Here is a 27,008-nt window from a genome sequence, read left to right on the forward strand (position 1 = left end):
TGCCCATGCCTTGCAAACTGTTTAGAACTGAGCTCTGAAGCACGCTGTCGTAAGCTTTCACATCAAGAAAAATGGCTAAGGGAGAAAGAAAGGCCGAAAGCTCTCTGGTGTTCAATGGGACTGATCAAGTCTAAGACGCTATATTGGGCACTAAGACCTCGGCGGAATCCTGTCATACATGATGACAGTGCCTTGCTGTCCTCAAGCCACCATGATAAGCGTTCATTTACCAGCTTCTCCATCAACTTAGTTACACCGATAATATCCGGGGGTCCAGGGTGTGTGTTGCACTGGAATCCGAAACTACAGACTGTTTGCGGTTGAATTTGCCACTTGCAGTTGGGCAGCACGCAAGTGTTGGAGGCAGGGTGGACGGAATTTTTTTTTCGCTTTTTATTTCCATTGGCTTCAGACTGCTCTCCTTATGATTGCATCGTTACGCGTTTGTTGCTTTGAGTTGCACGCGTGCTGCGACGCCATCCTGTGGGAAACCACAAAACAGAATGCGGTGATGGGACGAAGCACGCGGGGCAGGGGTATGCGTCGACATGTTTTTTTTTGCCAGCAAGGGCTACGAGCTCAATGATCAACGATATACGGCAACCACAAAGTCCGTCGAGTAAAGCTGGCGAGTTCCCGCAATGCAATTTTTTTCCCTGGGTCTTTTTTTATTTTCTGTGGACAGTTAATTCGTTCGAAAACCCTGTTAATTTGAATATTTTGCACAGTTCCAACGACTTCGAATTAATGAGGTTTTACTGTATAAGATTGAATAACGAGTTGTGCTTTGCTACAGAAAATTTTATTTGCCAAAAACAAGATTTTTAAATAAAAACTTGTGAAGACACTTTTGTATCTAAAATGAAAAAATGCAAAGAATTTTCTGTAATATGTGATATGTTTGGTATTCTATTGGCCGCTACTTGTGAAAAAAATCAAACTTCTATCTTGAGTAGTATTCTTGTCACAAAACAATAACTGGAAACCCTATAGTTGGGCACCGGAGCGCGGCCGCCTGTGGGACAGGCTGGTTTCCATCATCGCTGATATTAGAACTGAATCCTGACGAAAAGGCAGTATGTTCAGACTTGCTGCTGCTTGAGTAGTCGATAAAATCAATCGCACACAAAGCGGAGTCCTGAGATTTGCGATGTTCTGGAGCGCGTCGTGCATGCAGAGGCTGCCAAGTGACTTTGATGTTACCGCTTCTTTGGAAAGCGTTCAATAAATGCCGCCTTGCAAGAAGAAAAGAACTACGTCTGAAAACAACATTTTATTTGTATGATTACAAGCCAGATGACGCAGTGTGCCCATAAGAAACGAGGAAAGCTTAGAAGTCAAGCGGAAAGTCGTCATTACAGGACAGTGAGTGTGGTACCGTGTATTCGCAGCGCGTTTAAAAAATGGTGCTTTGTGGGAAAAAAAGAAAACTACATGGGAAACGAAAACTTGGTTTGTTGACTACAAGCTAGACTTGCAGCATGGCAGTAAGCAATGCAGAAGGTTCCGAAATCGGAGCGCGAAGTCATCGTTAGTGGGCTAATGATGCTCAGTGGGTGCGGTAAGGACAGAGTTATGGCAGTGGTTAGCTCCCTTTGCTAAGTTGTGTTCTGTGTTGGGCTGTCATTGTAGGACACTACTGGCACCCAGCGCCTCTCATCGCTACCTGCACAGTGCAGTGCTGTTGCATCGAATGATGCTCGTCTTTGGCGACAATACCCACAATGACACTGCTTTTAGCACGGGTGACAAGTGCTTCTCTGCCGACCTTCTTGCCTATGACATAGGTCAGTTGTCATGTTGCTAGCCTACTATGCTGCCCCAGTGAGCTGTTGCTAGAAAATTTTCAATTGAATTTTTGATATTGATATTACAATGTATTGGAATGATAGGAACAGTGCATAAAATTGCTCTTTAACCTGTGTCTTGGCTTATTGTTCCACTCATTATTTCTTAGCAGTTTGGTGAACACTTCAGCATGTTTTACCGTGACATATGCCCACATAAGAATGGGGTGAGCCAATTTGGCAGGTTCTCTCAGATTATGATTGGCAGTTTATCAATGTCTCTCAAGGGAAAAGTATACAACTGCTGTATCTTACTGGTATACTGGCATATGGGGCTGAATCATGGAGGCTAATAAAAAGGGTTCAACTTAATCTAAATTGAGGACAGTGCAGTGAGCTGCGGAAAGGAAGATTATTGGTGTAACGTTAAGAGGCAGGTAGAGGGCAGAGTGGGTTGGGTAACAAACGTGTGTTAATGACAGCCTAGTCGAAATCAAGAAGTAATGGGCTAGGGCAGGGCATGTAATGTGAAAGCAAAATAATTGACGTTCGTTAAGCATAACAGACTGGATTCCAAGAGAAGGCGAGCTTAAGCAGGGGGTGGCAGAAAGTTAGGTAGGCAGATGAGTTTAAAAAGTTTGTGGGGATAGGGTGGCCACAGCTGGCACAGGACAGGGTTAGTTGGAGAGATATGGGAGAGGCTTTTGTCCTGCAGTGGGAACAGTCAGGCTGATGATGATGATGCCCACATGCATGCAGTTTCACCTTTGTGAATGAAAGAAAATTTTCTAAGATCAGAGGAGGTAGAGCAAGTAGCATAATAATTGTTGTGAAAGGGTGTCTGGCTTTTGCAATGTCTTGTTTCCTCCATTTTTCTCTCTGTAGAGTGCGACTCATGGCAGACGTTGTCTGTGCCTTCATCGTCCTACCTCCAGCTAGAGCGTTTTGGCCACTCTGCCGTGGTCTACAACGAGTGAGTGATAAGCATTGTGTGGCTGTGAAGTCGTTTGCTCACTTGCAAGGGTTTTTGTTCAAAATGCTGTGGTTGTTGTTACTGAAGGTGACACACTTAAATATTGGCACTCGCTTACATATTCTTTAAAAAGGGCGGGGGGGGGGGGGTCTTTACTTGTTTTGCTTATTCTTACTAGTCCTGATTGAATTTCAGTTCTTTCTGTAAGTAAAGAACTCTCGCAAATAAACCTGTGTGCTGTGAACTTGCTTAAAGGGATGCTGAGGACAACTCTATTGAAAAATTGTTCTCAGTTAAAATTGTTTAGTTTAGTTTAGTTTAGTTTAATGGGGGTTTAACATCCCAACGCGACTCAGGCTATGAGGAACGCCGTAGTGAAGGGCTCCGGAAATTTCGACCACCTGGGGTTCTTTAACGTGCACTGACATCGCACAGTACACGGGCCTCTAAAAGTTCGCCTCCATCGAAATTCGACCGCCGCGGCCGGGATTGAACCCGCATCTTTCGGGCCAGCAGCCAAGCACCGTAACCACTCAGCCACTGCGGCGGCTTTCAGTTAAAATTGATTCTCTGGCTCTTATTGATTATTTATTTATAGTACACCTTAAATGACCCTAAGGTTACAGTCGAACCAACTTATAGCAAACCTGAAGGTCACGTGGATTCCATTCATTATATGCGATGTTTGTTGTAAGTGGACTCTGCATAAAAGCCAAAAATATTAGTCCGCCAAAGTGGCCTTTATATCTAAAAAAAATGGAGTTATGCATTAGCAGACCCTACCACGGCTGTTTTCAGGCTTTCCAGGGCGGTCACATTCTCCGCACCAAGACCCTTGCTGCCGACAGTCAACTTTAGGGATGGGATGTAACTAATCATGGTTGAAGCGTTCATAGCAGCTGGTGACAGGTTGGCCACATTAATCAGATTTCTAGCAGTAGGGGAGTGCTCGTACTTGCTATTCAGCGGCTTTGTCGGAGCACGCGGCTCTGCGACGTTGTGGTCCACAGGAATGTAGTCATCTGAGGGCACATCTGGCCAGCTATGCATAACCGATATGTTGCCACGTATCTACATGCATCTGATCACGTGTGTTTTCGCGAGTTTCGTCTATCGATTCTATGCCTATGCAGCGACGAAAGTAGCACAGCACTAGTGGCACAGAATGTACCAACTGTACTGTCCGCTGTCTGAGGCTGCCTGCATCCGGTAGAAATGCAAAAGATGGGAGCTGACTCGGCAGGCAACACATACTGTGTGACCAGCATGGCCACCAAACATTCAGACTTCTCAAATCGCTGCTGTTAGTTGATTCATGGCCATGGGCAGTAGCAGAGTCTTTCACACAAAAAGGTGGAGGCATTGTTCATAGACAGCATTCACTTGTTCACAAAACACGCGTATTGGTTTCATCTCTAATGTTCCTGCAAGGAATAAGCGACCATGTAATGATTCATTTCACTCTTAATGCACATGTTCTCACTAAAAAAAGCTAAAAAATTATGCTACATTACAACAGAGCCAATGTTTCATCAATAGCAGCAGAGTTTGAGTCTCATTACAGACTGCTTCGTGAACTTTGCACAGTGAACAATAGATGAAAACTGGTCTCTGTATAAAAACAAACTTCTGTTTTTAATTGAACGCTACATGCCTAAAAGAAGGGTGCCTTTTAATCCCCATTTACCATAGTTTAACAATTTGCTAAATTGCCTGCGTAACAAAAAAAAGTGTGTTACGTTGAACTAAAGTTACAAATCATCCTGATCACTGGTCCATTTATCACCGCATTGCCGGTGAATTCTGTTCAGCAGTATCTAATACCAGTAACACTATTCCATCGTTCCTGGTTTCTAACCCACGGAAGTTTTGGTCTGTTGTCACAGGTACTAAAAAGAATGTTCTGCAGTTAATTTAGTCTGACATGCCAGCTCCACGAAATCTTGAATGATACTTTCCCTACTTAGTTAATTTTGAGTGAGTGTAACTAGCATTCAGCAGCCATATAGCTATTATGCCTTGTATGCCAAGAATATTGACCTTTTTCGGTATGTACCGAAAAGTCTGGCCCCTACTTATAAAAGCTCCATTTTCGGTGAGAATGGTCACTGTGTCATTAGAATGGCCTAGTTTTCAATACAAACCAACTTCAATTTGTCCACACTGTCCCTTTAAAGGTGCACTAAAGAGGAATCTTAACTCGTCTTTTTACCGCAGGAACTCGTTCTACACGTTCCGGGCATTCTTAGAAACTTCGAATGATTGTCCTGTGTGGCCGATTGCCCTAATTAAGTCGGATGAAATGTCCCGACTTCTACTTTTTTTTTTAACTCAATGCGGTAGGTAGGAGGAGTCAACCATCGCGTCGGCCAGTCCCGTGGCGGCTTGCCGCTTTGCCATCGGCAGGGTGATACGTCAATCAGAGTCCATGTGTATTTTTATTTCCGTGGGCCTAATTTGTGGCTATATTTTCTGTGACTGAAACTGTTTATTCACAGGAATCTAAAAAAAAATTGGCTGTGTTTTAGCTCTGGTTAAGCCTGGTAGGTAGCGAGAGCTACAGGCCATGACTACGTTTAGGCTTCACTGTGGTTAAGCAATGTACTGCTACTGATGATTTACTTGGCTAATCTCTGTCTATGCTTGTTTCGGTACAACGCTGAAGTCTGGCTTCCTTTAGAGACGCTAAACTCGGCACGTCGTCTTCTACTGTCGCGGATTCACTGTCGGAGGCTAAGCGAGCTCGTCTAGCCGTCTCGTCATTACGACGCTTATCGAGACGTTTGACACGTTCTTCTTCGGTCTCTTCGGCATGCTGTCTTGTCCTTGTTTCGTTCCGACGCCAAAGTCTGGCTTCTTTCAACCTTGCTGACTCATCATTCTCAATAACGGCCAAAGCACAAGGCAGCATATCTCCGCGCCGCATCAGCGTGTGGGCTACTGGCGTCACCGGAGGCGAAAATTTGGCGCTTGGGGCGAGGTGACGCAAGGATACATAGATATCTGGCGAGGCCAGATCTCAGCGTTGGCGCCGGAAATACCTCGTGGGTGAAGATTGGTGTGGCCAAAAGCCGCGGCCCGTTTGAGCGAAGGCAGCAGCGCCCCTTCTGTACCCTTGATATTGTCCCCCTTGCCCCTGCATAAGGTTCCCTTTGCCACTGAATGGTACGATTAGCTACAGACAGGGGATAATTGAGGAGCTTTACCCACGATGTCTCCCCACCCCCATATGGAGACGCTAGTTCGTATGCCCTCATGTGTTTGGTCGCCCTCTCCTATGGGTTCCGAGTGACCATGCCGGTAGACGAGACGCTGACGTGATGCCGAACAAACGCTGCGGCTCGCCTCCCACTACGCCGAACAGTATGTATATACACACTGTGACAGCCCCTCTTCCTCTACTACGCATGCGCACAACTGGCGAGGCGAGCAGCGTCTGCTCCACGACGAGGTAATGGCGGAGTGACGTCATGCCAGATGGCGTGCCGAGCGGTGCAACCACGGCGAAAGTGCGACCATGCTGAAGAGGCGAAGCGGCTGCTGTAATGTAGCTCTCACTGCAAAAACAAAATAAAAGCGAAAGCGAAGCCGCCACGGGACTGGCTGAAAGGTGCTTCATGCGTTGGTTGACTCCGCCTATCTACCGTGTTTAGTTTAAAAAAAAAAGCGGGAGCCGGGACGTTTAATACGATTTAATTAGGGTAATCGGCCACACAGGACAATAATTCGAAGTATCTAAGAATTCCCAGAGCATTTAGATAGAGTTCCCCCTGGTAAAAAGCATAGTTCAGATTCCTCTTTAGGGCACCTTTAAGTCAGAATTTGCTTTGTTCAGTCAGAACTGGTGAATGCCTTGTGTGTGCCATAACACTTGCTAAAAGTGCTTCTCTGAAAATAGGCTGCTCCGTTGCTCTGCGCTTTTTTGTAATGAGGCTGTTTTAACATAGCATGGTACACTACCATAATCTGCTGCCTTAATGTGCCATGTGCAGCCACACACCTGCTTCACCATACTTGGCAGAAACATGGCTTCTTGCATGATTGGACCGCAGTAGCATGCAATGCAATGCTGAAACGTTCAGCTAATTGGCGTGGTGAAGTGTTAGTATGCCCACACGGCCTTCGTGGCACCTTGCTCATGTCACAGGCTGCTGTAACGCCTCAGCAGATTGATTGCATCAGGTTTTTCATGGCTACTGTTCAGGGGTTAGCATGAGACTTGCTGTTGTTGCCCTCACTATACATATTCTCCAGCATATCATTAAGATTAGACCTTTCATTCATCTCAGTCGCAAGGCTTTCTCTTATCTGACACAACTTACACTGCCACACATACCTCTTCAGGACCGCCTGCACTGGCTCAGTGGCTATGGTGTTTGGCTGCTGAGCCCAAGATTGTGGGGTCAAATCCTAGCTTTCATGGCCGCATTTCAGTGGAATTGGAATGCAAACATGCCTCTGTTCCGTGCGATGTCAATGCACATTAAAGACGCCAAACTGGGTGAAATGAATTTGGAACCCTCCACTGTGGCATCTCTCAGCCCACACACAGCTTCAGAATGTCAAACCCCTCATGCCATACTGCACCGTACACAGGTTATATACTGCAGCTGTCTCAGTTGTGTTCTCTATACCGCGTGCACATTTATTTATCAGCATTTTGTATCCATGAATACAGTGGCTTCAATTATGCTCTTCTTGTTTTTCATGCCTGTAACATCATTCATGACTCTATAATATAAAGTGCTCATGAGCAAATTGTAAGCAATATTGATTGTGACAGAGGCCTGCTTAGTCTGACAAGGCCATGTTGGTTTAGCTAATGCCATTACCCTAGATAAGCCAGTGTACATAAGCCAGCATAATGACATAATAGTAAACAGCATCTTGCTGTTTGCTGTTATGTCATATGAGCTGTGTTGGCATTGCTAAGTTTTTTTTATGTTCTTCTTTAGTGTTAAAAACGAAACAGCGGAGCGCAGCCTTAGGTTTATTTGGTATCTTATGAGAGAGATAATGAGAATTCACTTCAGTGTTTCTGCAAACAACATACAGGTAAAAAATATTGTATCTTAGCATTCTTTTTACTTCCCTATTTAGGACTGAGTGCAGGCATATTAGTTAGCTATAACATCTACTTGAGGCATAAATTTTTGCTTTTGCACAATTGATACTGTTTGGCAGACCGAAAATTTCTTGCAGTCAGACTTAACATGGCTTAACCACATTAATCTATATTTAGCGTCTGCCAACCGCTCACTCGGCCTACTAAAGCATAACCTCAGACTGGCTCCCCCGCACCTGAAAAAACTCGCATTCATCACACTCATTCGTCCGAAGATTGAATATGCATCAGCCATCTGAGATCCTGATCAAGCCTGTCTCATAGCTAAATATTAAGTCCTTGCAGAATCATGCTGCGCATTTTATTTTTTTAGACTACCAGCACCACTGCCCTAAAAAATCGCGCCGAATTAGAAGACTTGTCCTACCGCCATACGCTATCAAGACTAGCACTCTTCCATAAACTGTGTCACCATTCTTCGCTTCACCACGAATTTTTCCAATCATCATCAGCCTTCTTTCCGTGGCTCGACCATCCGCACAAAGTTACTCATTGTGTGTTGTTCGTCTGCATTTGCGAAATCATTCATACCACGCACTGTCATAGAGTGGAGCAATTGACCAGCGCACATAGCCATTGAATCGAATGCCTCCACATTTGTTGCTCTCATCTGCAGCGACGTTGGCATTTGAAATGTTTGAAATGTTCGAAAGTTTTGAATGTTTTTTTTTCCATTTGCTGTACTTTTGCGATTACTTCTGTTCTTTTCGTGCCTAATACGTACACTGTAGTATTTTTCATATCCGTTATGCCTTATCATTTTCTTTAAACATATAATTTGTATTTTATTGCTTTTTATCGCCTGCTTCTTTATTTGCTCTGTGGTGCTGAATTATTTTTCCACGTTATACCTAGTCTGTTTATTGTTCCTTTGCTTGTTAATGATGTTTCTTGTACATGTTTTTTTACGTGGACCCCCCCCCCCCTTATGTAATACCCTCGAAGGAGGGTATTTAGGGGCAAGCTGAATAAATAAATAGATAAATTACTGATGCATTTCTAGTGTGTATGAGCATGCAAAGCCTTATTGAGTGGAGGGAAAGAATTGGACTTAGGCTAGGTACTACTTGTCTTGTTTTAATTTGTGGTTCTCCGCAGGTCAATGTACATTTTTGGTGGATTTAACGGCCAGATGTTGACAAGTATCGTCAAATTTACACCAGGTAGGTTCTAAAGAGAACTGTCAAAACCTTATGCAAGCTTGCCATCTTTCTACTTGTTTAATACTCCATGGACACTGGCATCTGATTTTGCAGGGTCATGTCGAAGCTTTTCCACCCCTGAGAACTGCATTACATCAGCAACTGGCATCAAGTGCGCTTGGAATCCGGACAAAAAGGTTTGCCAGTCGTTTCACCTCTTCAATGCAACCAAGGGAATTCACACATGTCCTCGAAAGTCTGGTAGGCGTTGTTTGTGAGCAAATCCCTACTTGACTGATTCTTTTTTGCACGGAACTCTCACCAGCTTCTATGTTTTCGGCTTCTGTGTCTCAAGAGAGACCTTTTTTCCATGGTCGTTTGGAATCCTTTGTGACAGGAAAGTGTAGAAAGCCTTCTGGTTGCTCTTTTCTTCTGTGACCATATTTTGCATAGCTAGCTCTACTTCCAATTTTACAAGTGATGGCTTCTATGTGGCACTTTGTCATGAGGCAGTAAGTTGGTCTGCCAGCCACCGAAATGGTTACTGCAGGAACAGGGGGAAGTACTCCTGTGGGGTGGCAGTCTTGATCAGTGGCAGAAAGAGACAGGCTCTAAAGAGACGGTTGTATGTGTGTGTTATGTAGTGCAGTGACACTTGTCTACGTCTACCTGTGAGGATGACACTAAAGAACGGGCATGCCAGGCCACCCCCTATGCACCTCATTCAGAGGGCATGGCAGCAAGTCTTGAGAATATTTTAGTGCGCAAGCACTTATAGCGTGCATTGCCCACATTTAATCATTGTCTGTCTGTTTCTCTGAAGCCTGTTTTGTGGTAGGCCGCTCACCTGCCTAGGTGTATATAAATTCTTGAAGGCAGGCACCGCCGTACCGCAGCCCACGCTCCGCCGTCGGTTACTGTGGAGTGAAGGGGGGAAGTTGGCGGGCGACAAAGGCCTGTGCCCTTCTCTGTTTTTTCTATCTTTTGCCCGGTCTCGGCGACTTCATCATAATGTGCTGCGGGCGAGCTCGGGAAGGCGTGCGCTCTGCTCCGCACCCACTGTGCACGCGGCAGTTTTGCAGCAGACAACGGTGCTGTTAGTTTATGACATTGCTCAGGGTGCTTCAATATAACCGTCGCTGACAGTATCGGCTTAAAGCCGATAACTTCGAATTGCAATTTCTAGCTCAAATGAGTGCATAGAGCCCTACTTCTTTTTTAAGTACGCTGTGACATTCCGTGTGTGCTACGAGGATCCACGTTCGACGGCGCGGCGTAGACGGAGACCCGTGACAGCGGCATCATCAATTACCCAGCCATGCTCTTTGAGTGACGACCAGAAAAACCGGACCCGCCGCCGCCCCGGGGAAACAGGCTTTATCCTCCCCAATTTCCGGTTACATTCCAGGACAAGGGAGCTGTCAGCGGGCCAGAGCGCGCCGTACCACAGCCGACGCTATGCGATACCGCGAAGACGACATTCTTTCCCTCCCCCCCCCCTTTGTCGTGGGCTATCGCCGGGAAGGCACCCACAGCTTCCCAGAAGGGCCGCGACGGACACCTGTCATGGCGGACAGGCAGTACTCGCCAAGAATGTGGAAAGACAGGCGCTAGTGAATTAGCTCCGAAGAGAGAGCCTGTGTATACTCTCACTTGAGAGAGAGTGGTGGCGTTTTTGTTGTTTATTTTGTTTGTATTGTTAACAGACTCTGGGTTCGAGGCTAAGCCCAACCCAAAGGGGTGGTCCCCATCTCGCATGTTATTTTGGATTGGAGAATTGATGCTTTGGGCGGGCCACTGGAAATGACCGCCCTTAGTCCTTTGTTAATCAAGTGCTTAAAAGCACATGTAAACGGATGCAGTCCAGTCTGAGCTGGGGCTCCATGCTTAGCATGTAATGTGATGCTACTTAGGCACTAACCTGCCCGGTCGATGAGTAAAGTAGTGCAAAGTTTGTTCTGTTGTAAAATTATGCTCTGCTGTCATCATCTACAAGCTCGCCTCCTGTTCATCTTCCAAGCCGAACGACACTAGAGGAAGGGTTTGTGAACCATCCTCGAAGAAACGGAAGAAGAACGCTCAGGACGACATCGTTCGCCAAGAGGGCCTTCAGTGCCGAAGCCCGACGGCGTGCAGCTTCTGCCAGCAACCGCTCGAGCCCAACTCCGGAGCCACTCCATCGCCCCCATGAAGTCGTCGGCACGTAAGCTCGGACGCCCCAGCCTCTGATGTATAACCTTAACCATGTGTAATTATTGAATATACCTGTTTGTTTAAACTGAGCCATACGGTGTCTCTTTGCCTCTCCGTCCCGTGTGGACCTGCGCATTATGGGGGTCATCACACTGGTGTCAGAAGTGGGGTCTCAAAAGCAAATGTCCTCTGAATGCTGTGACATTCATGACTTCAAAATTGTAATCAAAAGGGAATCACGGGACTGATTGTGGGACTTTTACCCCCATTTGAGAGGCTTGAGGCACTGGAGGGCTTGAAAAAAAAATGACTGTATCTGAGGGAGCTCCCACTCCACAGCCGTCGCTCGGAGCAAGCATGCTGGCATTAGGAAGCGTCATTCCGACGTTTACGGGAGATAAGACAGGGGTTCCAATCTGCGATTTCTTTTCCATGCTAGAAGAGATTGGGAAAATGGGGGGATGGTCCGATGCTCAAATGCTGGGAATGGCGAGGTGTAAGATGGCAGGAGCTGCTCATGATTTTGCATGGCGAGACGAAAAAGTAAAATCCACAAAATCATTTGCGGAATTTAAGAAGCTCGCGTTTGAGCATTTTGACACTGAACCACGTCACGTGCGAGTACAGAGGTTCCGTGACGCCGGACAGATGGTAGGGGAGGACGTGCGAACGTTTGCGTCGCGGCTTCAGCGCTTAGCGCGCGATACGTTAAGCAGAAGGAGGAAGGAGACCAGCTTAAGAAGAAATACGCGGAGGATATACTTAAAGAGGAAATGACCGCTTTGTTCGTGGCTGGTCTGCAAGACCCCGTGCGCCGGTTCGTGCTCTCGCGCAAGCCGAGCAATTTCGACCAAGCCGTGGAGGCCGCATTGGATGAGGAACAAAATGAGGCGTTAACAACAGCCGCAGCGAGAGTACGCGTCATAGAGAGAGCGGTGCTCAACCCTGAGGTTGCTCTCTTGACAGAGCGGTTAGATCGCTTAGAACAGCTGCTATCTCAGCAGGTAGAATGCCAGGTTGAAGCGCGCGCTCAACAGCGCCCATTCGCTGGAAACCGGAGACCGCCACAAAGCTACAGGCGCGGTATGCGAGATTTTGAAGAAATCGTATGCTTCGCTTGCCAGGGTCGCGGACACATCGCCAGGTTCTGCCAAAACGTGCGCCGTGGGGAGCCACAAAGAGAAGCAGGCGAGACACGCCCTAAGCAAGCCTACAGCGGGGCTCCAGATACCGAGTCAAAAAACTAGTTAGTCCTCCCCAGCCTGAGGAGCGTGGGGAGGGAGCAGTAGATGATGAGGTGGTGGTAGTTTGTGTGGCCGACGAGGCATGCCCTGTTGTGCGTTGCAAGTTAAATGGTTGTTGTATGGAATTGTTGATAGATACGGGGTCAAAGGTGACATTGCTTAAGGAGAGCAGTTTTAACACGCTTCGAAGGAAGGGGGACCGCGAGGTGTTGGAAGCGTCTGGTGGTATGGCAACCAAATTTGTAGGCATAACGGGGGATCCTCTTGGCATAAGTGGACTCTACCGGTTACACTTCTCTCTCGGCGGAATTGCATTGGAGCACCCCTGCTACGTATGCCCGGACACGGTGTCTCTGCCAAACGGAGTGTCAGGTATATTAGGGCAGGATTTTTTGAGAAAAGGGAAGGTAGTAGTCTCATTCTCTGAGGAAGAGGTTAATGCGGGCGGCTCAAAAGTTCCGTTTTTGAACAGGAGAGGGGCCGAGATTCGCATTACCGATATTGACACCCGTCAAACAGTGGGATCATTGGAGAAGGTATATTCGCGGGTTGCCGTCCGGCTGGTCGAGGAGGCGGTCGTCCTTCCTTGGTCGGAGCACATTTTGTACGCGTTTGTGCCTTCAGATGTAGAGAGCGGCGCCGTGGGAGTGCTTGAGCCGGTCGACTCTCTCAGCAATGGCCTGAAGGCAGCCGCGTGCCTCGTGACAGTTAATGACGCCCACAGAGTGCCCCTACGAGTGGTTAACTGTAGCCAGCAGCCACTGAGCCTTCCCAAGAACAAAACATTGGCTTTCTTCACCTCTGCGATAGAGCAACGTGAGCCCACCGATACGGTACTCGCAACTGTAGAGCATGCTAGTCCTTCGGCTGCTCCAAAGGTGTCGTTCGATCTTTCTCACGTAAAATCCAGGGAGAGGGAGGCTCTGGCTGGTTTGCTGAACGACTACTCGGAAGTATTCGCCGCGTCCAACCTGGATTTGAACTGCTGTGGCGTTATAAAGCACAGGATAGAAACCGGCACTTCATCGCCCGTTTACCAACGTGCGTACAGGATTCCTTACTCCCAACGTGAGGAGATGGAGCGGCAGGTGCAGGACCTGATTGATCGCGGCATTGTCGAACACTCAAAGTCACCCTGGGGAGCACCAGCACTATTGGTGGAAAAGCCAGATGGCTCGTATCGATTGGTAGTGGACTACCGCAAACTAAATGCCGTAACTCGCATCGATCCATACCCCATCCCCAATATACAGGAGACGCTTTCTCAGCTGGGCTCTGCCAGGTACTTCACGGTAGTGGACATGGCGGCGGGATTCTGGCAGATAGCAATGGATCCGGCAGATGCCGAGAAAACGGCATTCAACACGCCCTCAGGGCACTATGAATGGAAAAGAATGCCGATGGGTCTGGCCAACAGCCCTGCTGTCTGGCAGAGAACCGCTGATGTTATCCTGGCAGGTCTTCTGGGGAGGCTGTGCTTCGTGTATATGGATGACATTATCATATACAGTGACAGTTTTGATAACCATTTGCGCGATATTGAGCAGGTTTTGGTACGACTAAGAGCAGCGGGTCTCAAGCTGAAGCCCTCTAAGTGCCAATTCCTCAAAAACGAGGTGAAATACCTCGGGCACGTTGTTTCAGCTGACGGCGTGCGACCGGACCCTGAGAAACTAAGGTGTGTCTCGGATTTTCCATCCCCGACTAGCGTCCGCCATGTCCGGCAGTTTCTCGGCCTGATCGGTTACTACCGAAGGCACATAGAGGAGTTCGCCAAGCTCGCTAAGCCGCTCACCGCCTTAACAGCCAAAAATGTCGCCTTTCGCTGGGACGAAAACGCGGAGAATGCTTTTGGGGCCCTGAAAAGGAAGCTAATGAGTGCACCGCTGTTGCGCCACCCGGATTTTAATTTGCCCTTCGTTATGGCCACAGATGCGTCAAAGTTCGCAGTTGGTGCCGTGCTATCTCAGGTTATCGAGGGCAAAGAACATCCCGTTGCTTTTGCTAGCCGACAGCTGAGCCCCACAGAGCAAAAGTACGGAGCTACGGAAAGGGAGTGCCTCGCCGTTGTCTGGGCAGTAATGCACTTCAGATGCTACCTTTACGGCCGCAAATTCAAGCTAGCCACAGACTGCCATCCTCTGAAATGGGTGATGAGTGTCAGGGACCCTAGCTCGCGACTCGCTAGATGGAATCTACACCTGCAGGAATACTGCTTTGAAGTTGAGCACAAGTCAGGAAAGACACATCTGAATGCTGATGCACTCAGCCGCACAGCTGCCGTGGCAGCTATAGATGAGTTTGTCCCCGTAGTCGACCCCGCCGAATTACGCACAGAGCAGTGCAAAGATCCTGACCTGAAGCGAATAATCGAAAGCTTAGAGGGCGCACCGTCTAACCCCGAACAGCTAGGTTATTTCATTGACAAAGACGGCACCCTGTGTCGGCGCACGAGGCCAACCAGGAAAGGGAGACCAGAGAAAACCGCTTGGGAGAGAGTCGTCATACCTCGGTCGTGGACAGAAAGGGTTCTTCGCGCGTTTCACGATGCGCCATGCGCCGGTCATTTTGGCGTAGCGAAGACACGCAGGCGTGTGGAGCGTTTGTACTTTTGGAGTGGCATGCGACAGGATGTTAGAGACTACTGTGCGAAGTGTCATTCCTGTCTCGAAAGAAAAACACCCAAGGGACGAAGACCAGCTCCAATTCAGCCGTTCCCTGAGGTTTCGGCTCCCTTCGAGCGGACAGGTATGGACATAATGGGCCCATTGCCCACGACCACTTCCGGAAACAAGTACATTTTAGTATTTGTCGACCACCTTTCAAAATACGCGGAAGCGGTAGCACTCCCAGATCAGAAGGCAGACACGGTTGCAAGAGCATTTGTCGAACAGATCGTGCTCCGACATGGACCCCCGAGGCAACTCTTGACAGATCGGGGAACGAACTTCGTGTCGCAGCTAATGAGGAGAGTTTGCGAGCTGCTTAAGATCGCTAAGAAGCAGACAACACCGTACCATCCGGCTTGCAACGGCGCGGTGGAGCGACTGAACCAAACCGTGGCCGGGTTCCTGTCGCATTTTGTTTCGCGCGACCAGCGGGACTGGGACTTGTGGCTCCCGTATGCAATGTTTGCCTACAATTCCGCAGCACACGAGAGCACGGGCGAATCGCCATTCTTTCTTCTCTACGGCCGAGACCCGGACCAGCCTAGTGAAGTGCCAGAGGGCCCCCGTCGTGTCCCATACGCTTCACTGGACGACTATAAGGTTGAGCTAGAATCGCGCTTGCAAGTGGCGAGGGACATCGCAAAGGAGTCCTTAAAGAAAGCGGCGAAGCGCAGGAAGGATGTGCACGATCGCAGTGCTAGAGACGCGCCGTTTGATGTGGGGGACAGCGTGTACATTGAAAACTGCCAAAGGCAGATTGGGCTAGCTCGTAAGTTCCAGACGAAGTGGAGAGGACCGTGCGAGGTTGTCGAGAAGCTTTCTCCGGTAAACTTCAGAGTCCGAGACGTGAACCGGCGTTTGATAAGGATACACGCAAATCGCCTCAAGTCGGCACCGGTTCAGTATTCACGAAATGAGGAAAGGGAAAGCGCGGATTTTGATGGGGACAGAAGTGGTGCGGAGCGCGCAGATAGTTCGCAAGAAACGCCCTCTCCTGCATCTGTTCGGCAGGCGCCAGAGGTGACGGCCAGAATGCCACCGGATTTACTTCATGCATTGCTAGAAGAAGAAGCGCGCGAGGTTGCCGCGCAGATAACGCCAGGAGAGGCTCCTGCCACGAGCCCTCGCGAGTCCCAAAGCAGACAAAGGGGCACAGACTTACTTAGTATGACTCATGAAGGCCGATATCCGCTGCGAAATCGGAAAGCTAAGTCGGACTAATGGCATAAACAGAGCGGAGTTTTGAACTGGTTAGAATTGTGTAATGCCACAGCTCATAACATTGCTATGTGCTTATGTGTTAAGTTATTGGAGTTGGTAGTTAAACCTTTCTGTCATTAAGTAACACCTTCACAGGAGAGCATGCGGAGCGCATGCAGAACCTGCCCTACTTCCTTTCGTTATCTATATTTTTGTCTGTGCCGTGATCGTGCTAGAAGTGGGAGCTCCTTTGTAACTGTGGTAAATTTATTTCGTCCAGTTTGGACTAGAAAGGAGAGGCTTGGGTGCTGAGTTTCATGTTTATCTGTAAAAGAAGATCAGTGCTGCCCCTGGAGACGCCAGTATTGACAGCGGAGGCATATGGTGTTGTGCAGTGGTGTTGAGTGCAGCGAAAAGTGTTTTGTCGGACGCACTGTGCGAGACGATTCAGAAAGACAAGGGGAGCTGCGTGGACTCAAATGTTCGGAGAACATTCTTCTGGAGGGTGAGCGAGTGTGACATTCCGTGTGTGCTACGAGGATCCACGTTCGACGGCGCGGCGTAGACGGAGACCCGTGACAGCGGCATCATCAATTACCCAGCCATGCTCTTTGAGTGACGACCAGAAAAACCGGACCCGCCGCCGCCCCGGGGAAACAGGCTTTATCCTCCCCAATTTCCGGTTACATTCCAGGACAAGGGAGCTGTCAGCGGGCCAGAGCGCGCCGTACCACAGCCGACGCTATGCGATACCGCGAAGACGACATTCTTTCCCTCCCCCCCCTTTGTCGTGGGCTATCGCCGGGAAGGCACCCACAGCTTCCCAGAAGGGCCGCGACGGACACCTGTCATGGCGGACAGGCAGTACTCGCCAAGAATGTGGAAAGACAGGCGCTAGTGAATTAGCTCCGAAGAGAGAGCCTGTGTATACTCTCACTTGAGAGAGAGTGGTGGCGTTTTTGTTGTTTATTTTGTTTGTATTGTTAACAGACTCTGGGTTCGAGGCTAAGCCCAACCCAAAGGGGTGGTCCCCATCTCGCATGTTATTTTGGATTGGAGAGTTGATGCTTTGGGCGGGCCACTGGAAATGACCGCCCTTAGTCCTTTGTTAATCAAGTGCTTAAAAGCACATGTAAACGGATGCAGTCGAGTCTGAGCTGGGGCTCCATGCTTAGCATGTAATGTGATGCTACTTAGGTACTAACCTGCCCGGTCGATGAGTAAAGTAGTGCAAAGTTTGTTCTGTTGTAAAATTATGCTCTGCTGTCATCATCTACAAGCTCGCCTCCTGTTCATCTTCCAAGCCGAACGACACTAGAGGAAGGGTTTGTGAACCATCCTCGAAGAAACGGAAGAAGAACGCTCAGGACGACATCGTTCGCCAAGAGGGCCTTCAGCGCCGAAGCCCGACGGCGTGCAGCTTCTGCCAGCAACCGCTCGAGCCCAACTCCGGAGCCACTCCATCGCCCCCATGAAGTCGTCGGCACGTAAGCTCGGACGCCCCAGCCTCTGATGTATAACCGTAATCATGTGTAATTATTGAATATACCTGTTTGTTTAAACTGAGCCATACGGTGTCTCTTTGCCTCTCCGTCCCGTGTGGACCTGCGCATTATGGGGTTCATCACAACGCATAATACCGTAGTGGCTAGTCGCTGCAACGTAAAAGCAAGGTTTGTTGGTAGACCATGTTATGACCCTTTAACCGCCACTTACCAGGTTGCATGACGACGCCGTCTTTTATTGGTACTATCGAGTGTTATCATGCGTGCGCGCACGCATGCACGCGCACACACATGCACACACGCACACACACACACACACACACGCACGTACACACACAGACACACACACACACCTAGGAACTCTGCCCACTCTGTTAGGCTGCAGCTCAATTAATCGTGAGAGGCTGCTCAAGAAAAGCAACCTGGGTCACAACCGAAGTTCCACAGATGGCAGCACCTGCCATAGAAGGGCAGTAGCGCATTGCTTAACTGCTGCACCACTGCGCCAGAAGTGGTAAGAAGGTTCCAAGGAATCTATAAATGTAGAGAATGACAAGTTTCGCATATATGGACATTACCTCATTATTGCGTGAACATTAACACATTATCGAAATGGACATTAACCCATTGTCGCTATCCGAACAGTAGCCATCCGTCAACACTGGATCTGAACACCAGAAGTGAAGTGAAAACCGAACTGCTGACACACCTGTTAGGCTGCAGCTCAAAATATCGTGAGAGGCTGCTCAAGAAAAGCAACCTGGGTCACAACCGAAGTCCCACAGATGGCAGCACCTGCCATAGAAGGGCATTGGCGCATTGCTTAACTGCTGCACCACTGGGCCAGAAGTGGTAAGAAGGTTCCAAGGAATCTATAAATGTAGAGAATGACAAGTTTCGCATATATGGACATTAACCCATTATTGCGTGAACATTAACACATTATCGAAATGGCCATTAACCCATTGTCGCTATCCGAACAGTAGCCATCCGTCAACACTGGATCTGAACACCAGAAGTGAAGTGAAAACCGAACTGCTGACGCACCTAATTCGCATTTGGCCGAACTATGCAAATCGACCATAATTTTTTTTATCACTGTCAGGTAAATGTGTTATTTTCTGTGCAGTGGGCACCAGTACAGTAGTACTTGCTCCTAGGAATGTACTTCATGTGACAGGGCTCCTGAATATAGAAAGAAGGTTGGGAGCTGTGAGCTCTGCAGTGACGTCAATGCTAGCTATTGTATTTTTTCCTTTTTTATTTTTCTTAAGGGAACTGAGGGCTTCAGGCAGCAATTAGGTTTGTGTTGTTCAGGGTCACCTCAGATCAGTCTTGCTTTAATACTTGTTTATCTCATCCTGATTTCATCAGATTTAAGGACCACGAAAAATTCAGCTGGAAGCTGTTATCATCATTGTATTCATCAGTGGAATGGAGCATTTCAGCCAAATTTCAGCCATACTTGAAATCACTGCATTCTTTGGAAGTAATAAATTCACTGCAGTGACCTTACCTGGCAAAACTGGCTAACGATATCATAGACTGTATTTGACAAATTAGTACTGCTTGAGTTGTCTGAAGGCTGTGCATACTCTGCTAAACTTTCTTCCGTGAAGTGGAGTATGAATGGTATAAAATTTCCAGAGTGATAGCTGTATTAGGGCAGTTCTGGCATTCATGGTGCCCTCGTCGGTGTGGGTAACCTGAAACTGTGATGTCATCACGTGGCCATCTTCTTTTGGGCAGTCATGGGGAAATGGCACGCGTGTGGTTATTTCACAGCATGGTGTGGCGTGTGTGTTGTAGGCAGTAGCCACATGCACAAGACGCGCGCCAGCCGCAGCGAGCCTCACGTGGGCGCGCCGCTGTGCAGCCAAGCCAAGCCACGCAGATGGCCTAGCCACTGCATGTGGCTACTGCCTACAACAGTGTGGACCAGTGATGAGGGGTGTGCACTTAAGCTAGCCAATCAGTGCGGATCTGAGTGTCTGCATTCATTTGACGGTGAAGGTGATCAGCTGTTGCTGTCACTTTTTCGTAAAGTATGGACGAAAAGTCGGTGTTTCTGTGTCATTTGGGCAGTTAGTTTGTAAGCTATACAGCTTGCTTGTTTCTGATGTCATAGCAACCCTGATTTCTGCAGTTTCAAGCAGCGCTCTTTAGTATGCCTTTTGGTGACAAGATGTATGTTATTTTGGCATTAGGTCTGTGGTGGTAGTATTAACGGGCAGGTGTAATTAGCCTTACATTGAATGTTGGTGATTGCTCTGCCTGTGCTCCATATTCCAAACAATGTATACTCCAACCACTGCAATAGAAGGACAGTGACCTCGAATTTCGAAAGTAGCCTTACTACCATGTGCCTGGGGACTTTCTGTGGTCCGTGGACCTTCTGGGAATGCAACACAAGCTGTGCTGTCCAGTGGCACATTCCACCTTTTTTGGCTGCACAGAAATGTCTTGCGGTCATTCGAATAGCCTTGGCAGACAAGAGGAAAATGTTGTATGTCACCCATAATGGCACAGCTGAAGCACATAGGTGGTGCAGCTCAATGGATTTTGTACAGCTATGCCAGCACGTAGGCAGGGTCAGTGCACAGAAAATACAAAGGATTGGCTTTATTTTGTGACAGACCCCATGTCTCGCAGAGGTGATTGAAGCAAAGAGAAGTGGTGTGCCATAAGCTGCTTTGCAAAATTCTTGTCTGCTAGAAATGTGCATGGCCAAGCTTGTTGTAGAAGACAACGCATTGCCATGCTGCCAGTGACTTCAACATGAAGTAGAGCAAGGGGGGGGGGGGCATTGGAAACACACCGTAAATCCTTTATGCTTGAGTTTTCTTATCCAATTTAACGATCAATGGCTGATATTGTCTGAAGGAGCCACATTTAGAGACACCCTAGTGCTGACTTTGGGTCAGATATATTCCGTTTCATACATCAGGTGCAATGTTGTGAAAGGTACAGAAGTAGTCCACGTAAAAAAAAAAAATTGGACCGACACCTCAGCTCTGCCTTTAGGGTATGACATGATAGTGTTAATGGGTTAATGCTCATATATGTTGAGTCATTGTCAACTTTACATTCATAGATCCCTGGGAGTCCTCATACCCCTCCTGGCAGAGTACCTAGTGCAGCGGTTAAGCGATGCACCACTGCCCTGCTATGGCAGGTGCTGCCACTGGTGGCACTTGCACGACCCAGGTTGCTCTTCCCGAGCAACCTCCCGCCACCAATCATTAATTTAATCGGCGGCATGTTACTCCATGGTTGTTTTGTGGTAAAGTGGTCTAAGGCACGAGATATTGTTTTGTGTGTTTGCCGATTTTTTTCGCAACATTCACATAAAGCATTTATGTTGAAATAAATGTCTTCAGAAAGCACATTCTATTGCTATCACAATCATACATAGTGCATTTTTTTATACCTCAAATATTTTGCAGGAAAAAAATCATGTCTGAAACCTACCAAAAACTTTCATTTTGCCCGTGGTAACGAAAGAGTTAAGCGATACACTGCTGCAGTGGCAGGTGGTTGTTCCTATTGCAGCCACCGGTAGGGATAGTGCGGCCCGTGTTAATGAGCAACCTCTCTCGACCAGTCATTAATTTAACTACCACCTGCCACTTGCCTCCCATTGGCTGCAGCTTGCGCGACGCTCCTCCAAACCAACCAGAGCTTACCTGAGTAACTCGGGTAAGCTCGGGTTAGTTCAGAGCAAGGGACAAGACAAGACAAGATTCTTGCTTGATGTTTGTGCATCCGGAGTAGTGCTTTTGCACTAACTAAAATGTGTTCGTCTTATCAGAAGTTCATCTTCTCAGATGTGTCCCAAGACAAGATATACGAGCGTGTGGCATGTGTCCAAATATAATACATAAAAACAGTACAGTTAGGATCTTGCTGAGAGGCCATTTTATTCAAATGGAGCATTTATTGCAGTATGCATGAAGTAAGCTGAAGAGTGAGGGCATGGAATGGGCTCATATTATCCTTTTTTTTAAAACGGCACTGGTCCAGTTCTCTTTGTCTTCTGCAGAAACTCATATTTGGGGTCTCTTTTTTCTCTGATTTATTTCTGTTTTTCTTGTGCCTCCAAACACATTAGAGGTGCCCAGTTTGGTAGCTGTGTGCCTCTCTCGCGCTGTCCGCTCTGTAGCTGTCAACACTATGAGCGGGTGCACCGCAGGCCTTTCAGTCCGCCATAGGCAATGCGCACGCGGCGCCAATATCTGGCTTTTTCTGTGCTGTCCTAATGCATGTTCAGTTTAAATTCAGTGCCACGGTTATAAGCCCCAAGGCAAAGAGTGGGTGCACTCTGTGCCTGCATGCCTTTTCGTTTGTTGGAGGCAACATGCTGCGCATGACGCATGCACAGTGGGCAGAGCTGGCCATGTCAGAACTATGCGGTAAGCGCAGGCAGGCATAAAGGTGCCCTGCCTTTTCTGCACCAACGAAAAAAGCTTATCCCGAAGAAAGCGTGCTGCTGCAAAGCAGCTTCCTCGCACTTCAGCAGGAAGGTGTGCGGAAGCCATCTCGTAAAGGTAGGCTCTGTTGTGTGGAAGCGTTTGTATGGTTTTTCTTTTCTTGATGCAGCTACACGGATGCCCCATGTGTACTGTTGCATGGGGTCACCATGGTTTGCAGTCGCTGCATGAGTGAAACAGTTCGTTTTTTGGGGATTTTTTTTACATCAAGTCATATGGGAAACCAACCAATTGGGCTCGCATCATTAATCTTATTCGAGAATTCGTCTTGACTGAGGTCTTGGATAAGGGCCTGCTGTAGTACCAATAGCTCTAACGAGGCCTGCAGATGCAACGGGAGGCAATGACCTATGTCTGCGACCTTTTTTGAGGTGGCTTGGTTTGGGACTTCCGTAATCTCTTTAGGTGTACTACAGGGATCTCCTATATTGTATTACTGACAAATATCACTCGCGCTTGTGAATGACAGTGTCCAATTCATGCTGCATCATACAGTAGCTGCACCAAAGAATGTTGCATTATCTTTCTGGGTTTAGTAGTTTTTTGTGCTCTTCTTGCTGTTTCCTAGAAATTCCTGAAAAACTTCTTTTCTTCCAGCTGCCAACCTTACTGTGCTTTGTGAAAAGCAGACTTCTTTCCCAAGCTGCTTACAGAATAACTATGGCTGTGTGTGGTGTGGCACTGTCTGTGCTCACAAGCGCTGCCCCAAAGGATCCAAGGTTGGTGAACACCTTGCCCTTCTCTATACATTAAGCCTTATTGTAATGCACTCATATGTAGGCAAGCTGATTGTTAAAGGGACAATCTGCTGCTGGAGACGAGTATTAAAATGTTCAAATATTCTTGTAGATTTTTACCTATGATGACATTAGCAAGGGCAGAATTCAAGTTTAGGCTGGAATTTATTTTTTAATTGGCAAAGAAAGTCAGGTCAAAGCCAATGGTTGCTTGTGTTAAAACTTTGTGGCTCTCCAAGTACTTTCACAATGTCGCCTGGGGTCGATATTACCATATTTTCTAGTGTATAAGTCGCACTGCCTTGAAAAGCCGGCAGTTTTTTGGGCAAGAGAATCGCAAACAAGTCACACCAGTTCAGATGCACCTGTTCATTCGGTAAGTGCTATGAAAATACACTGGGGATACCTTCGTTTTAGAGAGAGGTGAAAATATACGCTTGCAACAGCTATCGCATACACAGACGATCCTCGAGATCTGGATAGTGTGTACTCTTCCCACAGTTTTAGCTTGTTCTTCAGTTTGATGGCATTGTGGGTGCCGTTCACAGCACAGACAAGGTGCATGGCACAGGTCTTCACACCTCGCCAAGATGCGGTGGTTTGAGTAGTGGAACAGCGTGTTTGTTTTGGCAAGAGCCGTGGCTGCAATGACTCGCCCGGTGAACTTGGCAGCACGCCAAGGTCAGTAGTGTCGCTGTGTTTCTCAAGCTCTTTGCTCCCCCATCATAGCTAATGCTCAAACGTTCGTGTTACTTACTCCTAACCATCCTGCAAGTTTTTTTTTGTTAGTTTCATCTGCCAGAGCACTCTTGCAGCTTTGTGCCAGTCGCGGTTCATTTTCTCGCTTATGCCGAACTGCCTCCCTGCTGCCTGTTTCCAATTCTACAGCGCACATTCAACAGCGTGTAATTTTAATTTTGCATCATAGCTCCTTGAATTGGCATCATGTAGGGCAAGAACAACATGCAATGTACAAGGTACCTTGCAACATTTGTGACGCACCCGAAGCCATACTGAATTGATGCCGAAATTGGAACTTTCTGGAACATGGCTGGACTGGATGTGGTGGTCGCCACATTCAGTCCGTCCATGCCAAGATTGTGTACCTTTCTACCCATAAGATTACATTTTAAAATACTACAACTTTTCTTTCCCCGTTTACACATCGATTTTATTTTCAAACGTGGTTGCTGGGTACAGCAGAAGATGAAACACAGTTGGGCGTCATTTTTGGCTGTACTATATGCCTCACCGTTGTATAAGAAGCATCAACGATAAATTCAGAAAAAGGCTGCGACTTATACACTGGAAAATGCGGTAATACACTTTATAGGTAGGACGGAGTGTGATACATAGCATTTCTTTCATTATTTTTGCTGGAAAAAACTTAAAAGCATTTTTTCCTTCTTCAGCTAGTGACATTGCTTGCATGGTATAACCATGCTTTCTCGTCATCTCTGCCATTTTCAGAAAGGCAGGCTGCTACTGGGCTGCCATTGGCATAAGTGGTTGCTGGTATCGGATAATTATCATCGGCACTATTTTATTTATACTAGTATTATTTAAAACCACCTTAATGCTTTCATCTCAAGTTTTAATACAACTAGTGATGTGCGAATAGTAATTCTCTTCGAATAATTTCGAAGCAAATATTTCGAATACTACAAGGGCTAGTTGGTGGTTCATACTTGGTTTAAACAGCGCAAAAGACGCGGACGTAGAAAGGACACACAAGACACACACAGCACTGTGTGTGTCTTGTGTGTTCTTTCTACGTCCGCGTCTTTTGCGCTGTTTAAACCAATTTTGAATACTTATGGCGCATTTAAAGGGTTGAATAACACTAAGTATTTTCAGAATTAAATATCTATTTTTGTAACACACAAGGCCATTACGTAAAAAGAAACGGAGTGAATCGAAGCTTTGTCAAACTCATTGAAGCTGTGTTGACTATCTGTGAACGTGGCCATTGGTAATTGGGGGAGTCGACCTACATCCGATGCCAACATAGTTTTTGGCTGTGAGATTATTTAAGCGGCCTATTTCAGATGTGATTGCATCGTTGTGCAGCTGTTGCTCTTCAATGGTGACTCCATGGACACTTACTGTGCATACTCACCGCTCACACGGCACAACCCTGCATTAGACATTGGAAAAGGGCCCCCATCTTCATGTTTCGTGCTGGCTTTGCTTCGTGCTCTTGCCGTAGAGTTTGGTTAGCGAATTTCACGCGAAGAGGTGCAGCTGAAGCAGCTGCAGTCTGCTCAGACTCGTCCCACGGAAGCCAAGGGAGCCATGCGTCCTCCAAAGGATGCATGCCGCCATGCCAGATCTGTCGTGTGTGGGTAATGCGGGCGTGGACTTCTGACAGGTGTAGATCTGGGCGCTACGCTCACGCCTGCTGCCATGCGCATGCGCAGACCGGCTTCGGCCTACACGTGGGCACTCAGGCACATGGCACGTACTCCTGGCAGGTATCTATGGAGTGTGGGCTTTGGCGTCGCGCGTGCCGCTGTGCCATTCCGCAGGAGGTACGCTGAACCAAAAACCACACAAAGCAAGTGTTACAGAAACGTTTTTCGCTCGTGATGAAGTACTTAGAGATTTCGTATACTAAACTTTCAAATTGATTTGATTATTGAATACATTACTGTTTGAATGAATATTCGAAATTATTGATTATTCGCACACCCCTAAATAAAAACCTATGCATCTCTGTTAATATCGCTCATTACTGCCACTACACACTGTGTGAGTGGTGCAGCTGTCATCGTGTTCATATTGTTGTATAGAGTTACTATGCTAACTATATATATTGTGCCCCTGATGTTAGTGTTTGAAGACACTGTGTACCATCGGGAAGACAAGGCTACCATATGAAGCAATTAAGTTCTAAATTGTTGTGCCGTGTTTCTCAGTGCCACAGTCTGATATTTGCTTACTTGGGCAGAAGCTTTCAGTTGCCATAAAAAATATATAGTATGTAAAAGTCAGTAGGCTATCCCTTTAATGTGAACTATTGAAAGCCTCAGTAAGTTAAGAATGCTTTTACCACATTTGGTTTGTTAACACAGAAGAGCACACAGGATAGACAGAATAAGTCAGCGTCACTTCGTTTTCTTTCTTGTTGTACCTTGTATATGCATTGTATGTGTTGATGCATGCGCAATAAAAATGCAGTTGTTAGTAGTACGTAGTAGTTTGTAGTACCAGCAGTTTGCTGAGTTCCTATCTCTGCCCTATTTTGTGTGCTGTTATGTTCTAGAACACTGATGTGACACGCAGACCTGCCCATCATTTAATTGTTTTATTGAATTCATTGTCCTTAGTTTGCATAGACATTGACATGGCATTCAGTTTGGTTAGGTAGCTTTATCCAGCGTTCTGAGTATGATTTTGTTTGACACTGTGTTCAAACATGTGCTAGAAGGACTTGGTATATGTGTCAAATTGAAATCGTGCAGTGCCTTTCAGTAACAAGAAAAAAATTTTTACAGGGCTTGGCTGATGCAAGAGAGAACCAAACGGACGTTGAACAATGCCAGCAATCAGAAAGCAGCAACTGTGACAAGCTGCATAACTGCCATGCTTGCCACACTGAGTTTCATTGTGGCTGGCAGAATGACCATCGCTGCTACACATTTGTTCGTGACTCAGGTAAACATGTTACCATGTGCTGCAATGCATTTTATTTTTGCATTTTCATGAAGTAACTTGGTTTCACTGTCCGACTTTGTAAAAAGAATGATAAATTCAGCTTCAGGATACTTCCTGTACCATTTTATGCAGTTAAGAGGAATTTTTATCGTAATTCAAATTATGCAAAACCTACATTTCATGTTTCATTTGTTTTATTTTATTGAAATTCCCGTATTTAATTACAAGCTGAGTATGTGCATCTAACATGGCTGTTGTATAATACTTGGAATGTTTTTTGCTACTG

At 47.0% G+C, this 27,008-nt stretch overlaps 1 protein-coding gene across 1 annotated transcript in view; it reads left to right on the top strand.

Moving 5' to 3' along the window:
• The first annotated feature begins 548 nt into the window (after positions 1 to 548).
• The window catches only part of LOC144128867 (attractin-like protein 1), an 82,159-nt gene continuing 55,699 nt past the window's right edge, over positions 549 to 27,008 (top strand). Inside the window, exons 1-7 of the mRNA XM_077662677.1 lie at positions 549 to 619; positions 1,633 to 1,787; positions 2,673 to 2,760; positions 8,984 to 9,048; positions 9,142 to 9,288; positions 22,926 to 23,047; positions 26,563 to 26,722. Of these exons, the coding sequence (XP_077518803.1) occupies positions 549 to 619; positions 1,633 to 1,787; positions 2,673 to 2,760; positions 8,984 to 9,048; positions 9,142 to 9,288; positions 22,926 to 23,047; positions 26,563 to 26,722 (808 nt within the window). The remainder of the gene's footprint in view (positions 620 to 1,632; positions 1,788 to 2,672; positions 2,761 to 8,983; positions 9,049 to 9,141; positions 9,289 to 22,925; positions 23,048 to 26,562; positions 26,723 to 27,008) is intronic.

This window comes from Amblyomma americanum, chromosome 1 (genome assembly GCF_052857255.1).
Source record: "Amblyomma americanum isolate KBUSLIRL-KWMA chromosome 1, ASM5285725v1, whole genome shotgun sequence".
Taxonomy (NCBI): domain Eukaryota; kingdom Metazoa; phylum Arthropoda; class Arachnida; order Ixodida; family Ixodidae; genus Amblyomma; species Amblyomma americanum.